We start from the raw sequence: 17,902 nt of genomic DNA, 5'->3' as shown, positions 1-17,902 counted from the left end.
ATGTATTTATCTTCTCAATCCTGCAAAATTGGAAAAAGCAGGAGGAAGTCACTGAACTAATCTGCTGCTTTAGAGATAGCTCCTCATCAATAATAAAGCCAAGGCTTTTTACTGACTTCCTAGGGGTGGGGGGAGCCCATCTCATTGGGTCAGAAGGAGCGAATGCAAAGGTAGACCCTATTTTTGGTGACTACTATCTCTGTTTTGTCAGAGTTAAGTTTCAAATAGTTGCTGTTCATCCAGTCCCGGATAAACAGCATAGTTTCTTGGAAGTGCAATTTGGATTTAGGGGTTTTATCAATCATGAAAAAAAGTTGTATGTCAGCATAATTAAAAAATATTTACTTTCCTGTTTTTGAGAGAATGAATCAAAGGACGGATGTAGAGATTAAAAAGATGAAGGGAGAGGGAGGAGCCCTGTGGCACCCAACAATTCAAGTGGACCTCAGGGGAGATAAACAGGGAGAGTCTAACTGATTGAGATCTGTCCTTGAGAAAGGAGATCATCCAGTTTAAAGCAGCCTCCTGCAATCCCGCGGCCCTGACACAGTCAGCCAAAAGAATGCGGTCGACCGTGTCAAAGGCTGCCGACAGATCGAGTAATATTAGGGCTTGAGTGTTACCACTATCCTCTTCCTCTCGCATCTACTACCGAAGTGATTACTGCTTCAGTGGAGTGCGCACGGCGAAAGCTCGCTTGTTAGGAATCAAGGAGGTGTGAGGCCTCTATGAATGAGCAGAGGTGATGAGCTACATGTGCCTCAAGTAGTTTTGCCAGATAAGGAAGGAGGGAAATAGGCCGATAATTGTCATATTAAGGGGATCCTCACAAACGTCCTTTTGTAAGGGGACTACAATTGCCTTTTTGAAGGAGATGCAGACTATGCCTGTATTTAGAAATTGATTGAGAAGTGATAACCTCACAAGGAGGGACAGGGGCTTGGAAGGTCCAGCATATATGCCCCGGCCAGTTATTAAGAAAAAAGAGTATGCTGTTCCTATGTTGATTGGGGGAAGCAGGGAGGGCAATAGGGATTTATAAGTTCAAACCAGGTGCTTGTAAGGAGAACACGTAGTTAGAAAGGAATAGCTCAGATTAGGAGTATGGGCCATCACACACCCCAAGAGGTGTCATGCTTCATCATTGGGCAGCTCCTTGTTGGGCCGGCACTGCAATGCAGGTCTATTTGCCCCAACCGTAATGTGCCAGGGTGCTCGCTGAATAGCGAGGGGAGCAGTGATCAGTTTGAGATGCTCTCTAGCGCGGGTGTCATTAGGCGACCTTAATGTAACTTTTATCAGTAGGTTCCAGCCGTGGCCCGTGGAGGGAGTTCCGTGGGGCGGTAAGGCGGGGCGGGGGGTTCTAAAAACCGGAATATGGATAATTGCAGGTAAGTAAACAATTAAATAAATAAAACGAATTTCGTAGCGCACGCTGCATCGCACAATGCGATGCAGCGCGCGCTACGAAATTCGTTTTATTTATTTGTTTACTTACCTGTAATTATCCATATTCCGGTTTTTAGAACCCCCCACCCTGCCCCTCCCCCGCCCCGCCTTACTGCCCCACGGAACTCCCTCCACGGGCCGCGGCTGGTAGGTTCACTTGTACCCTTTGTGTTGTATCCCCCACCTACAACCTCCTTTTATTTTTATCCCCATGTTGCTTCTGGCCCTGCCATCCACTATCAAAACCCCCACTTTTGTGTGTTTTTAAAAAATTTTATTTACTGCTCTAACCCGAACTGTTAAATAAAATAAAAAAAGTGCTATTGCCATTTTGTAGACACGCAGATGCGTGGTGCGCGCACCTGCAAACTAATGTGGTTAGAGGTGTCATGAGCTTTTATTTATTTTTCTTTAGCCATGCTGCACAGCACTGGGGATGCAGTGCAGCATCGCTGAAAACAATTGGCAAAGCCAATAGGTTCCAAATGCGAGACCTTTTGGCTTTGCCAATGCCTTGATATCTAACCTATACATCCAAGAACTGGTTAGACAAAAAGCTGCACATCGTAGCACATCAGCTAGTGGTGACCAGGTGCCCCTGGTCTAGTTGTTACTGGCTCATGGACTTATTCAAACCCTTTTGCGCACTTGAGTATCAACCAGTAGCACATTAATTACTTACATTTGATTGCCAGGATTTCCATTTTTTTTTGTATTTTAAAAGACCCTCCTACTTAGTGTATTTTCTCAGGTGGAGTCTGGTTAATGGAGCCAAAGGTGTTTCAGAAAAACAGTACATCCTAGAAAAATACAAACTTAACCTAACTCACCAAAATCTGCCCTTTTTTAAAAGGGCGCCTAAATGTCTCCGCTATTGCTAACCAGCTTGTCCGTGAATTCATTGACCCACTGATAGAAAACTAGTTGCCACCCTCACCTACAGGTAGCCTTAATGATTTTAATCCATTCATTAATACAAATAATTCAATGCTCACCCTTTCTAAGCATATAAATGAGCAGCATCCGTAACCAGATGTTGATGCCAGTGAGCTGATAATGAGTTATTGTTGTCAGGTCTGTTGCTACATGAAGACCATTATAGGCACTTGTCTTAAGGCGCTCCCAAAAGAGGGCATTGGCTTTAAATAAACGTAATCAAAACTGACTTTTTATAAGGCGAATTTGAGTTTGGGGGCTCTGTGTTCAGCTGTTGGGGGCATTAGCTGGCAATCTGCATTTTACTCCCGTGTCCCGCTGGTGATTTCGTTGGTCCTCCTGCCGCTGCAGCACCTTCCATCAGTGCAGCGCGGCCGAAGGGGGGACTGCAGCTACCAGGAGCCTTTGCAGGGAAAGCTGCCACCGCCCACACCGCGCCTGGAGGCGCTTAAGTTTGGAGAGAGCCCCGGTGGAGCGGGGCTCTGTGTTCAGCTGCTGGGGGCATTAGCTGGCAATCTGCATTTTACTCCCGTGTCCCGCTGGTGATTTCGTTGGTCCTCCTGCCGCTGCAGCACCTTCCATCAGTGCAGCACGGCCGAAGGGGGGACTGCAGCTACCAGGAGCCTTTGCAGGGAAAGCTGCCACCGCCCACACCGCGCCTGGAGGAGCTTAAGTTTGGAGAGAGGCCCGGTGGAGCGGGGCTCTGTGTTCAGCTGTTGGGGGCATTAGCTGGCAATCTGCATTTTACTCCTGTGTCCCGCTGGTGATTTCGTTGGTACTCCTGCCGCTGCAGCACCTTCCATCAGTGCAGCGCGGCCGAAGGGGGGACTGCAGCTACCAGGAGCCTTTGCAGGGAAAGCTGCCACCGCCCACATCGCGCCCTGAGGCGCTTAAGTTTGGAGAGAGCCCCGGTGGAGCGGGGCTCTGTGTTCAGCTGTTGGGGGCATTAGCTGGCAATCTGCATTTTACTCCCGTGTCCCGCTGGTGATTTCGTTGGTCCTCCTGCTGCTGCAGCACCTTCCATCACTGCAGCGCGGCCGAAGGGGGTCTGCAGCTACCAGGAGCCTTTGCAGGAAAGCTGCCACCGCCCACACCACGCCCGGAGGCGCTTAAGTTTGGAGAGAGCCCCCGCGTCGCAGGGCCACGCGCGGGCTAAGCCTGGGCAAAGGGCGGGCCCTCTGTGGCCATCAGTGGCCAGAGGAGGCTGGGCTGGGCCACCCCCCTTGGATTTTCAATCAGGTACTTTTGTATAACTTTGTTCCTATCACTAAGCCACAACTGTTCAGCCTAGGACTTTGGACATTGCACAATATCTGTGTACAGCGGACTACGGACTCCTCTTGTAAGGGGCTTAAAACTAATGAAACTGTCAATAAAAGTAGGGTTGTCCAGCATCACCCAATCACCCCGCTGTGAGCTTATTGGGAGGCAGGGAATAGCGTAGATTATTGTACTATGGCTACCAAACCCAAAACGCGCTCTACCAAGGGGAAACCACGCACACCACTCATTCCTACAAAAATGGGCTTGACCCCAACACTCCAGTAGGACACACAGCGCCACCAACTGCAATAGATTTAATGCACAGGAAGGTCATTGGGGTTGTTAACGGGGAGATTGAGCGCACACAGAGGCGCTTATCGATGACACCTATAAATATTCCCCTCACACCTATACAAACCACACCTATACAAACCACAGATTTAAACTTTTGTGAAACCTCACATAATGGCAGTCTGGACGTCTCACCTGAAGCTATCCCCTGTGGCCAACTGGTAACAGACGCTGGGCCATTCCCCGATAGGGTTGAAAATAGAACATTCAGAACTAGAAATAGAAGTCAAAAACGGGGCACAAAGAATATACATATCAGAAAACTGAAACCAACCAGTGGGGGCGGTAAGACACATACAATAGATGATGAGGTCGTGGAAATAGAAGCTCCATGTCCCTTAATTCCTCCCGGGTGGCTGAACCCTGTAATTGCTGACCTCCAAAAACATCTTGAGGCTTTCATTGTTAGCCAAATAAAACCACTAGTTAGTAAGTTAGACAAAATTGCCAATGAACTGCAAAAACAGGGCAAGACGAAGGAGACCACAAATTCCAATCTCATTGGAAATGCCACACCAGCAGTGACCACCTTAACACAGCAAATTCCAGCTAACAATAACTGTGTAAGTAATGAGCAATGCACTATTGTACAAGTCCATGCATTGCCCAAAGCCTCAGCTCACCCTGAGGAAAGAAGTATTCAAAAAGGTGGGAATTATGACACCCATAAACCCCAGATGCAGCCCAATCCAACTCAGACACAGACAGGGAACCTCGCAACTCATAGCCAGAAAGATAATTACCAGGCAGGACGGGAGCGAATGGATAAAATCCACTCCCCCCTTCCATGGGTAAATTTACCTCCTGAAGCAAGTCCCTATGTTGTTGTGTTTGCCGGGGTACCTGAACTAAGGATGGGTCAGAAAGAGTCATACATGGAACTTAAAAACAAGATTATTAACTGGTTGAACATACATAGGCCATTACAAGGGGAGGAACCTGGAGAAATCCTACATGTTAGGAGAGCAATTTGGATTGGCAGCAGAAGGAAAGATATTGAAGGGAACTGCATTATTGCAAACTTTAGGAACCCGAACCTAGTGGAGTACATACTGGGCAATCATAATAGGAATGCGACCAGCACTATACGATCCATGCCACTAGGGTACTTCTATCCCAGAAATTGTGTCACTTATCCCTTAATTCATACACAGGGAAGAAGGGGCAGAGGAGCAGATGGGTACCGGGCAAGGAAATATGAACACAGTGGCCTGCCAATATTAAATCAGGGTGGCCCACAGTGGACAAATAGATTCAGCCCTCTGCAGTCCCTGGACGAGAACGATTGACTACCCCAACTAGAGATGCACCAGGAGGGGATGGAAAGAAGGATGACCACCGATATCAGTGAACTAGTATCCCGGGGAAGTCACCAGCCGAAGGGGCTGGCAGTAACCCCTTTAAAGCAGGACGGGCAGAAACAGGAGCTCACGCCAGCAAGGAGGGATGTAGTCAGACCAAACGCCCAGGGTTCAAATGTTGTGAGGGTGTTAGGGGGAAGGGTGAACATAATGTCCTGGAATATAGCAGGCGTAGCCGGAAAATTTGAAAATGTAGATTGGAGAAACCATCTACGTGGTTTTCATATATTAGCTCTACAGTAGACCTGGGCGGTTAAGTTCGATCTCTATCACTTAGAGGGCTATAAGTGTTTCTTTGTCCCAGCCCAGGATAGTAGAGCAGGAAGGGCGAGGGGAGTGCTAGCATTGTACGTGGATATTAATCTTAAGGGAAGATGGACATTACCATCTTGGACATCACACACCCTTCAAGCAGCAACATTCCAAGGGCAAGGGTTGAGGTTACAGCTATTCAATATCTACAATTCAGGTCCTATAAATGGTAGGAACGCTGTCCTGCAGGAACTAGACGCTAGACTCACCCAAGAAGCTGATCAAAGGAAGGGGGGGGGGGGGGGGAGAACCAATTGTGTTACTGATGGTAGATTTAAATTGCCACCTCTGCCCAAACCTGCTACCGGTAACTGTAGACTGGGCCGTTTGCCCGGTCACGAAGGGGCCACACTTTGAGCATAGCACTGAGGGAACAACACTAACTAAATTAATTGGCACCCACACGCTAGCACACACTATTGATTTGATAGTCCCGGTCCAGAGGGCACCCTTGTGCCAACTTTTAAAGGAAGAGGATGCTCCTCCATTATAGATTTCATGTTGATATCCCCCTTTGCAAAACATTGGATTATAGAGGCCAGTACTAAATGGAGTACCTTTAGTGACCATAATCCCTTAGTTTTAGAATTACTTTACAATGGCCACTTGGAAATGAATAAACAAGTGGATATCAGTCTAAGGCCAACAGACCAGGGGAGGCGTTTAAGGTGGGCGAAAATTAATGCCCAGGAATTTTACACAACACTACTTGTAAAAGGCAAAAAGTATGTCGAAGACTGCCTAGACCCTAAGATAGGGGGAGTTGATCTAGTCGCGTCCTTCGGGGAACTGACAACACTGGCCGATAAATTATTAGAAGTAAAAGGTCCTAGAAAGATAGGCACACAGCCAAGATGGTTCGATACTAATTGTTCTCGAGCATTAAGAAATCTAAAATCAAGCCTCAAAGCTAACCCTAGGGACAAGGTTGAAGTGGCCAAGTGTAGACAAATTTATAAAATTAAGATAAAAGAAAGAAAGGCTACCCTACAAGCAGAAGTCTGGGCTGATTAAAGAGAGGCAGGAGAAAACAGGGACTTCACAGAAATCTGGAGGATCATTAACAGGCCCTGTTTCCAGGATAGTAGTGCCCCGGTCATTAGCACAAATATCCTCCCTCAACAATGGGTGACTCATTTTGAGGGTCTCTACAACCACTCTAAAGACACAAAACAAGAAGGGGGCTGGGATGGAAATAGATCTCGCACTAACAGAGATCATTAAGGCAATTCAAGGGTTGACACCGAACAAAGCTCCAGGGCCCGATGATACACCCCCAGATCTATACCGAAGTAACATCGACCTGTGGGCACCAACTTTGACGAGGGTGTTAAACGCGGCCATTAAATCAGGACTCCCGCGATCTTGGTCTACTGCACTAATCGTCCCTATCTTCAAGAAAGGGAATAGGGACAATCCCCAATGCTATAGACCGATATCGCTAATTGACGTCTCAGCCAAAATACTTGGGCGGGTGGTTTTGAACCGTCTTACGACCTGGACAGAAGAGCACCACACAAGAGCTGACACACAGTATGGGTTCAGAACGGGAAAATCGACTAGTGATCAGTGTTTAAATCTATACTTACTAGTTGCTAAGTACACCAAAGCAAGCAATGGCACCATTTACATGGGATTTAAGGATCCGGCTGCGGCCTTTGATAATGTGAATAGGAACAAATTGTGGGCAATGATGAATAATTTGGGAATAGACCCGGGTCTTATAAATATTCTGAGAGAGTTCCATTGGAACACCACTGCTAGGGTCCGCTTTAGTGCGGAGGGGGGGGCGAACTGACCCATTTCCATGCATAAGCGGAGTAAGGCAAGGGTGTATTCTCGCTCCCTTTTTGTTCTCACTGTATATCAATGATCTAGAGACAAGCCTTATCACCCAGACTGTAGACTGTCCCAAAGTAGGAAAGCGTCAAATTCCGGTACTCCTGTACGCGGATGACGCGGTCCTGCTTGCACGAACATCACGGAGTCTACAATCGCTCATCGATGGATTTGTAAAGTTCATGGACAATTTAGACCTGTCAGTGAATCTGAGCAAATCATTTGTGATGGTTGCAGGCAAAAGGTCCATTAAGAAATGTGTGTTTAAAATAGGGACCCACATAATGGGCACTGTAAGTACTTTTCCCTATTTAAGCCTTTTATTTGATGGCGAGATCCAGTTTAATTCGCTGATTGAGGAACGCTGTACAAAACTGGTCTCCTCAAATGGTGCAATATTAAATTTTGCTCGCAGGTTGGGACGCTGGTCCCCAGAACAAGTAATGAGCCTATATAGCTCAATAAGTACTGCAAAGGCACTGTATGGAGCCGAGGTGTGGGGCTTTAGGGATGCTAAACACTTACAGCAAGAGGAAGATAAATTTCTCCGTAGAATCCTAAAGATCCCACAGTCTACCCCAGCGGAAATTGCACACTCGGAACTTGGGATTCCGTACATCACAGACCAGGTGAAGATTAGGCCGGTTATGGCATGGCTCAGAATTTGGGCCAATCCTGAGGCGGAACTGAGTAGGGAAATTGTTACAGACTGTTTGCAAAGGGATAAGGGGTTGCAAAGCCCCTGGCTGAAATATGTTAAAACAACACTAGAGACCATAGACCAGCATACCCTCTTTAGCAATCCGTGTACAATTTCTACGACCCGGAAACCACAAATTAAAAAACTGCTGTTGGAAAAATTGGAAACTGTCAGAGCAGCCCCCGCATTATCAAAGCGCTTAGTAGCGGCTTATCGCCTGGTCAAGAATGAGGAGGGCATGGAACCCTATTTATTTCTGACGTGTAATCAGCAGGGCAGGTTTTTAATGTGCCGTTTTAGGCTCAATTTGTTACCTAATATTTTATCTTATCCATCTGGTTTTACTGTAACTATTGAGCAGAAGGGTGCCTGCGGCTGCGACACTAGGTCTCCGCAGGACACCCTTCATTTTGTATTATTGTGTCCATTTTATCGTACCCCTCGGCGCATGTTCTTGGTTGATATTTTAAGAGAGGGAAAATTCCGTCATGCTAAATCCGCATTACTGTTTCTTCAAAGAGCAAATGACATGCGCACTTTATGCTCTGTAATAAGTTTTTTAAAAGTAGCAGTAAAGTTAAGGAACACAAGAGATTAAGCAATGATGTACATACTATTCTACCTCTTTTGCATGAATTGTATCAGCTTTGTTTGGTGTTTGCTTTTTATCCTAATGAAGTTCAGAAATGTAAATTACATGATTTTATAAAATGTATTTTTATGATGATTTTTAACCATCGAAATAAAGATTCACTGACTGACTGAATGAGTGATAAAATGGCTAAATATAGTTTTATCTGAGATTCTAAAAATACTTGGGCTGGAACCGATCACCGTTTTAATAATTGTGTCATTAAATTCTTTCTAAATGACCTGCTTATTCTTAGAATATGTCACTAGGTAAGCTTTTTCCCCTGCTGCTTAAGAATATGCGACTTTTGGCTTTCGTTTCATGTGCATTCTATCTATAAAAACAATGTATTTCTAAACGATAATGAAAACATCAACAGTTTATATTGACTGCTGCGGTGGCACCCACCCCTTAGCATTAAAAGATGTTTGGATACCGAGAGCTCCTTGTGGAAATAATCCAGTTTCCTCCTAGTTTCTAAGCATTTATCAGGTCTGGCTAAGAGACGGCTTTCGCTGCTTTGCCATCCACATATGTAAAAAAAATCATAATACAAAAACGTAAGTATGTACAGTGGCTTTTGGGTAGCCCTCGTCATACACTGGAACTGTTCATATTTCGCCAGAACAATTTTGCACTGTTACCTGATAAGAAGTGCACATCAGTGCAAGGGTTGATGGCTCTAAGTTTCTAGACTACTTATTTATTTTTTATATTTTCTATATAGTTTTGCCATTTCTTGCAAGTTGTATAGGTGTACATTGACAATACATTTTTTTTTTAAACGTGTACACTTGCCAACAAGAGACCTTTTGAACTCGTAAATGCTGTTTTTAGCTAATGGAAGAAGGACAAGGCAAATGGAAGTAAATATTTTTTATGAACGATAATCTGGGGGTAAACTCTGCGTTCAAATATATTTCTGATTCTGACTCAACTGTAAAGAAACATAGAACTGTGACCAGGCCAGCATTTTTTGCTAAATACAGGTATTTAATTCTTAACATGTATGACCTACAATTTCCATAAACAGGCATAGTTTTTAGCAAACGTCAAGAAAATAGGCCCTGACTTACAACACAGGAAAGTCTATAGAGACTCCCTGGGTCACCAAAACGACTACACGAATTAGACTGTGGGCATCTTTTTTGAGGTACATGCACCACTCAGAGATTTAGTGAAAATAATGATCATTCTAGCTGGAGGGAAAGTACAATTTAAAAATAAAGTAATAAATCACATTTTGATTTCTTGAAATCTTCGACTTAAGACCCACAATTAGCGGAAAGTAAAGGAAGATTAAGGTGGAATCGAACCTCTGTTATGCTGCGAAACCTCAGAGGGTTTTGTGGCGCATTTGATAATGTCACTGAGTATTATTACTAAGTGCACACGGTAAGTTGCTTCGATTTCTCATTGCATGGTGCACAGACTTGAAGTACGTACTCCTGTTCCTTTTCCCTGACCTTTAATCACCCTTCGAGTTTTCATACCGTGTTGTCATGTACACGAGGGTAACAGTGTACTGTGCGTTTTAATCGCACCTAATGTCTCTAAGACAGAAATGAAATGTCAGTGTGGGTCACGGATCTGATATAACTCGGTGTATTCTTTCTCTGCAGAACACAAAAGGCGAGAGTTCCGCGTCTATGATAAGCCCTGGCAGAGCAACGCCAAGAAACCCAAGAAGTCCAAGAGCGACCTCGCCGTGTCCAACATTTCTCCGCCGTCGCCCGAGTCCAAGTCACGTAAGGAGCTCCATCATTATCACCACGGCCAGTGTGTTGAATGTTATTGCGTGCAAGATGATACGTGGTGAACTGGCCTAAGGCAGCGGTTTTCGCAGGTGCTGTAGAAAGTCCATCTGTGTGATTGGAAAAGAAATGCTGTCAATTCTGCATCTCTAGACCGTTTCTTTGTAGTAGAGTCACATCCGATCCTGTACTGGAGAGGGCGTTTAGTACAAAATCGAATTAGGAGCCTCGAGCGCTCATGACTACTGCTCTGCGGACACGGTGACTTCCAGTGCTTACTTTGTTAATCACGAAGTTAACGAATAAATAAGTACGTATGCATTCAAAAACATTTTTTGGAAGAGGTTGTCATCTCTGTGGAGCAGATCTTTCAAATGTTGTGCAGTGCAGGACACGAAGTCGCAGCGTAGCGCCCGGGGGAAACATAAAAGCATAAAACTTTAGTACGTGCATGTAACCCGCCCTGACCTAAATACAGTCCGAAGCCAAAGACTAAGTAATATTTATAATTGTAAATGTATTCATATAGCACTTACGACCCCTGAAGAGGCATTGAAGCGCTTTTTCAGCGAGAAGCACCCTATGCCATAATCAGTGCTTAATTTGTAAAATATTAAGTGCCAGGGCCCTGACCAGGAGGCCGCTGCAGCTTGCACCACCCATCGCCCCTGCCATCGCTGCTAAAACAACTACTAACCATCTCTCTCGCATGTAAATGCGACAGTTCAGATTATTCCAGGTCCCCAAAGCTGAAGGAATGGCTGGGTAGGCAGGTATTAGCTCTATTTTAATGTATATTGTATTCCCAAACAACCGTTGTTCTGCTCATCACTAAATTAAATGAGCAGCGCCACCATGTGGTAGACTGTTCTAAGGATGGTGCTGACAATTAGGTGCCGGTGCCGAGCACCGAAACCAATTAAGTGCCGGTGCTGAGCACCGGGAAGCACCGGCTCAAATTAAGCACTGGCCATAATCCAAGGCTAGTAGTTAGTAGATTAGTAAAAAAAAAAAATCTTGTACATTGTGTTAAGTTTGTGCTATTGATTTAATGTGTGTTTAAAATAGTTTGGAGTACTAGTAAGTAACGCGCACATTTGTAGACTGCACAATTGTATGTGTCAATGGGAGACACAAGAATTGCAGCCAAAGATTGTAATTAGTGATTTCAGATGTGGATTTATATTTCTTAAAATAATCTGACATACATGTAGATAAATCTAACTCCGGAGAAACACACACGCACACACACATCTCTCTCTGTCTCTCTCTCTCTCTCTCTCCCTCTCCCTCTCCCTCTCCCTCTCCAGCATAGGGTTTGTACTTGAACGGAGTTCGCTTTGCCAGTACATTACTATGCCAAGACATACTTTCAAACGTAACAAAAATATTACCAGTTTGCTCTACCGTACAGCACACATGGAAAGTTAGATTTGTATCCATGTTAACAAACACCTGCCTCAAGGAGGCACTATTTGTGGTGCAAAGTCATCCCTACAAATGTTACTAGATAGAATTTTGCATCAAAAACAATCGGTAGTAGCGTGGAAATGCCCACTCCTTGGCACAAAGTAAGGCAACACAGCACAAAGCAGCGCTACTTTGCGTCACTTTTATGCAATTTACCAGCACACCAAAAATCTTTTGCGCTGTAAAGTACATAAATCCACACTTTGTTCCGGCTTGTGTAACTTTCGAAGGATTCGCACGCTGATTCTTGAGGTTGAGAAAAATGTAATACAGTATAAAGGCAGAGCGAGGTGAAGTAGAGAAAGGTGAGGCAGAAAGAGAGTGGAAAAGTAGAGCGTAAGCCGTGGAAGACAGCAGGCGGTAAGAGTAAGCTGCAGCGAGGTAGAGAAGGTGTGCAATCTAAAGAAGGTGAGCAATGTAGGGAGACCAAGATGATAAAACAAGGGATACCTGAGGCATAGGTAGGGAGTAGACAGCGTTGTTGACAGAGAAAGAGATATACAAGAGAGGAGGATAATGTTCTTGCTTTCTGAAATATCCTTGAAAATGCACCATTTGACCGCTCTCCCCCCTGCCCGAACCCTCCTTGATATGTTCGGGCTCGCTCCCTCACCACAGTGTACCGCACGCAGCTTTTACGCCCCATCACTTTCAAATGTCACCAGCCACCACTGCTGTACTCCATGCCTTGCTCACTCGGGAAAATATTTTCAACAATATCTCAGCAGGAATTATTGAATTCTTTGCAATTGTATGTACAAAACATTACAAACCACAAAGCAAGTAAAAAAGAGGCTTCAAATAATTTGATTAACGCGCCCGTAGGCGTCATGTATTTGGAGAAGATTATGTGAAAAATATATACAGATTGTAACAGCACTACTTGGTATGAATACCAACACAACCCTAAAGAAAGAAGTGCACAATGTGCTCGTGATAATGGAGTGACGGCGCAAGTGACAACGTGAAAGAAACCCTAGCCAAAGGGCGCAGAACAGTATTTACAAAATATATACAAGATGAAAGGTTCAGAAAACATCCAATGTTTGTCAATTGTTCATTTGGTATTTTTCGAATTTATTCGGAGATCCAAGCAATAGAGGGCGCCGGAAAGAGTTTAAGGCTGATGGGCACTGGTCGACGACGTTTCGATCCTATTGAATTAGGATCATCCTCAGGACCAGGGTCGCAAAATTCAGGGAGTGCTGTACGAGAGAAGGGGAGAGGAAAAGGAGAAAAAGGGTATCAGAGCGGTGGAGAGCGGGACAGTGAGGACAGAAGGAGGGAAAGGGAGCAACCAATAGGAGCGTACCTGTGGCACGGGAAGGAGGGGCTCGGAAGTGGAAGGAACCGGAGAGTGGATGTTAAGCCATCACGGTGGGGATCCAATTGAAGGCACGAACGAATGTAGCGTGTCTGTTGTCAAGGAATTGAATTGCATGACATCCGAAAGGGTGAGGAATTGGCGTCTCTGGGGGAGAAATGAAGGAATGTCAGGAATGGTGTTACGGTCGGGCGGGGGGAAGGGGGGGGGGGTTGGGGGGTGGGGAGGGGGGGGGGAAGAAAAGCGATCTCAGTAGCAAACTTACCGCTGACAAGAGCGGAACTAGGGAGCCAGGGAGGGATTCGAAGGGAAGCTTCAACGAAATCTAGGAGAGTAAGGACAAATATAAAAAATTAGTGGTGGGATGCGAACCCCAGGGATCCGACGGGAAACTGGAATATCACAGGGGCGGGGGGGGGGGGCGCGGGGGACGCGGTGCGGACTTACTGGATAAGCAGGTCAGGGGAGTCAGGGTCCGCAGATTCAACGAAGGTACACCAAGCCGCCACAGACGTGTGCGGTACTCGAACGCTGCCAGGAATGAGAAGCCGGGTCGGCTTCTACAAGAAGGGAGCTTCGGCGTCAAGGAGACGGGTTGGGATAGGGCAAGGATGCTGGGGGAGGGGCCGTAGTTAGGGACGCCGTGAGGACAGCCAATGGAAAATGATAGAGTGGTGAGCGAGGGCCGTGATAGGGTCCTGGTGCGAGTGCTAGCAGCCGTAGTTAAGGACGCCTGGGTGACGAGAGAGCGGGGGAAAGAGAAGAGTTCTACGGGTCCGGGGAGAGAGAGTGAACACGGGGGGTGAGCGAAAAAAGGGGCGGGGCAAGACAAGAAGCCTGGGAAGCAGTCCTAATAAACATTGAAAAATTGTAATGAATCCATATCAGGATTGGGGTACAAGGGCACAGTCATGGTAATGGGCGCAATACATGTAGAAAAAGAATTTATGGCAGTATATACATTTGGAGAAACCTTACATTGGATCAAGGCATTGACAAACATGTAAAGGTATTATCTAAAGTATCTGGTCAGTGAGTTGGATGCCCAACAAGCTAGGGTGTAAGGCTAGCCTGGAATAAAGAGTACTTGGATGATCAGGGTGGGGACGAGATCGTACTATTCCACTCATCAATAGTATTAAGCCCCTGGTTCACAGAGTTACAGCGTGTAATCCATTTACATTCGCATTTGTTCAAGAGCAGTTGTAAATTACCACCTCTGGGAGGGAGTCGCGGTTGGTCTATTATTTGCCACTTCATGTCAAGCGCGTCATGGTTCTTCTCCAGATAGTGTGAAACCAGGGGAGCTGTGATGATCTTGCAATGTATTCTGCTTTTGTGCTGGATAATCCTTTGTTTCACCATTTGGGTTGTCTGTCCAATATAGAGGAGATGGCATGGACATTCAATGGCATAGATCACGTTTTGTGACCGACAATTGGTAAGCGTGTTTAAGGGGTATGTTCGATTGTCGAATTTGAACTCCTTTGTGTTGGTGGTGAGATCGCAGACACTGCATGACTGGCATTTGTAGTGGCCTAGTACCGGCGGTAGTCCCCATGTTGTAGTGATGGTATTCGAATGGGCGGGTTTGATAGGCCAAGTGATAGCATGAACCAGATGATTTGAGAGGTTATCGCCTCGTTTGAATGAGAAAAGGGGGGGCTCTTGGAAAGATTTATTCGTTCTCAAAAGTGTCCAGTTTTTTGAGATAATCTTCTTGACTTGGTTACTGCTGGGACTGAATTTGGAAACAAAAGGAATGCAGGAGTTGGTTTTTTTGGGTTGAGTGTCTGCGATCTCACCACCAACACAAAGGAGTTCAAATTCGACAATCGAACATACCCCTTAAACACGCTTACCAATTGTCGGTCACAAAACGTGATCTATGCCATTGAATGTCCATGCCATCTCCTCTATATTGGACAGACAACCCAAATGGTGAAACAAAGGATTATCCAGCACAAAAGCAGAATACATTGCAAGATCATCACAGCTCCCCTGGTTTCACACTATCTGGAGAAGAACCATGACGCGCTTGACATGAAGTGGCAAATAATAGACCAACCGCGACTCCCTCCCAGAGGTGGTAATTTACAACTGCTCTTGAACAAATGCGAATGTAAATGGATTACACGCTGTAACTCTGTGAACCAGGGGCTTAATACTATTGATGAGTGGAATAGTACGATCTCGTCCCCACCCTGATCATCCAAGTACTCTTTATTCCAGGCTAGCCTTACACCCTAGCTTGTTGGGCATCCAACTCACTGACCAGATACTTTAGATAATACCTTTACATGTTTGTCAATGCCTTGATCCAATGTAAGGTTTCTCCAAATGTATATACTGCCATAAATTCTTTTTCTACATGTATTGCGCCCATTACCATGACTGTGCCCTTGTACCCCAATCCTGATATGGATTCATTACAATTTTTCAATGTTTATTAGGACTGCTTCCCAGGCTTCTTGTCTTGCCCCGCCCCTTTTTTCGCTCACCCCCCGTGTTCACTCTCTCTCCCCGGACCCGTAGAACTCTTCTCTTTCCCCCGCTCTCTCGTCACCCAGGCGTCCTTAACTACGGCTGCTAGCACTCGCACCAGGACCCTATCACGGCCCTCGCTCACCACTCTATCATTTTCCATTGGCTGTCCTCACGGCGTCCCTAACTACGGCCCCTCCCCCAGCATCCTTGCCCTATCCCAACCCGTCTCCTTGACGCCGAAGCTCCCTTCTTGTAGAAGCCGACCCGGCTTCTCATTCCTGGCAGCGTTCGAGTACCGCACACGTCTGTGGCGGCTTGGTGTACCTTCGTTGAATCTGCGGACCCTGACTCCCCTGACCTGCTTATCCAGTAAGTCCGCACCGCGTCCCCCGCGCCCCCCCCCCCCCGCCCCTGTGATATTCCAGTTTCCCGTCGGATCCCTGGGGTTCGCATCCCACCACTAATTTTTTATATTTGTCCTTACTCTCCTAGATTTCGTTGAAGCTTCCCTTCGAATCCCTCCCTGGCTCCCTAGTTCCGCTCTTGTCAGCGGTAAGTTTGCTACTGAGATCGCTTTTCTTCCCCCCCCCCCCTCCCCACCCCCCAACCCCCCCCCCCTTCCCCCCGCCCGACCGTAACACCATTCCTGACATTCCTTCATTTCTCCCCCAGAGACGCCAATTCCTCACCCTTTCGGATGTCATGCAATTCAATTCCTTGACAACAGACACGCTACATTCGTTCGTGCCTTCAATTGGATCCCCACCGTGATGGCTTAACATCCACTCTCCGGTTCCTTCCACTTCCGAGCCCCTCCTTCCCGTGCCACAGGTACGCTCCTATTGGTTGCTCCCTTTCCCTCCTTCTGTCCTCACTGTCCCGCTCTCCACCGCTCTGATACCCTTTTTCTCCTTTTCCTCTCCCCTTCTCTCGTACAGCACTCCCTGAATTTTCCGACCCTGGTCCTGAGGATGATCCTAATTCAATAGGATCGAAACGTCGTCGACCAGTGCCCATCAGCCTTAAACTCTTTCCGGCGCCCTCTATTGCTTGGTTCTCCGAATAAATTCGAAAAATACCAAATGAACAATTGACAAACATTGGATGTTTTCTGAACCTTTCATCTTGTATATATTTTGTAAATACTGTTCTGCGCCCTTTGGCTAGGGTTTCTTTCACGTTGTCACTTGCGCCGTCACTCCATTATCACGAGCACATTGTGCACTTCTTTCTTTAGGGTTGTGTTGGTATTCATACCAAGTAGTGCTGTTACAATCTGTATATATTTTTCACATAATCTTCTCCAAATACATGACGCCTACGGGCGCGTTAATCAAATTATTTGAAGCCTCTTTTTTACTTGCTTTGTGGTTTGTAATGTTTTGTACATACAATTGCAAAGAATTCAATAATTCCTGCTGAGATATTGTTGAAAATATTTTGCATTTACCCTGATCTCAGTTGGGTCTATGGGTTACACTCCTGTGGTTTTCCTATATTGCTCACTCGGGGGCATATCAGCAAGGGCCGGCGATAAATTTATCGCTGCTTTAGCGTCCGTTTTCGGACGAAAAGCGGCGATAATTTTATTGCCATATCAGCATGGTCACGCTAACGCGTGAATCCATGCCTCAACGCCCTTTCCCTTAACGCCCAGCTTTGCATCTCTAATGAGATGCAAAGTGGGCGTTCCTCCCCAAAATAACTGGAGAAATGTCGCTAACCAACATTTCTCCAATTATCAAGCTGCACGCTAACATGCAGAGCGATATGAAAAGTAGCGCTAACCGCGGTTATCGCTACTTTCCTCACGCCTGTTCTCAGTCTGACTTAGCCATGATATCAAATGGAAGGTGTATATCATGGCTGAGTCTGCCCTGCCCTAGCAGCAAGCTATCGCCAAACGTTGTGCGATTATCGCTGGATTTCCAGCGATAATTGCACATTTGGCAGCTTGCGCCTGGAATTTTATCCCTGTTGAGATAAGCCTTGCTGATAGCACGCTATCTCAGCGATAAAATTCAG

General features: G+C 46.0%; 1 protein-coding gene across 2 annotated transcripts in view; it reads left to right on the top strand.

The window, feature by feature from the left end:
* The window catches only part of C5_1H8orf34 (chromosome 5_1 C8orf34 homolog), a 1,018,772-nt gene that overhangs the window by 229,865 nt on the left and 771,005 nt on the right, over positions 1-17,902 (top strand). For both annotated transcript variants that reach the window (XM_085605488.1, XM_085605487.1), the window contains exon 3: positions 10,465-10,590. In XM_085605488.1, coding sequence (XP_085461614.1) covers positions 10,465-10,590 — 126 coding nt within the window. The remainder of the gene's footprint in view (positions 1-10,464; positions 10,591-17,902) is intronic.

The sequence above is a fragment of the Triturus cristatus genome, chromosome 5_1 (genome assembly GCF_964204655.1).
Source record: "Triturus cristatus chromosome 5_1, aTriCri1.1, whole genome shotgun sequence".
NCBI classification, from domain to species: domain Eukaryota; kingdom Metazoa; phylum Chordata; class Amphibia; order Caudata; family Salamandridae; genus Triturus; species Triturus cristatus.
This window is presented reverse-complemented; position numbering and strand designations above follow the sequence as displayed.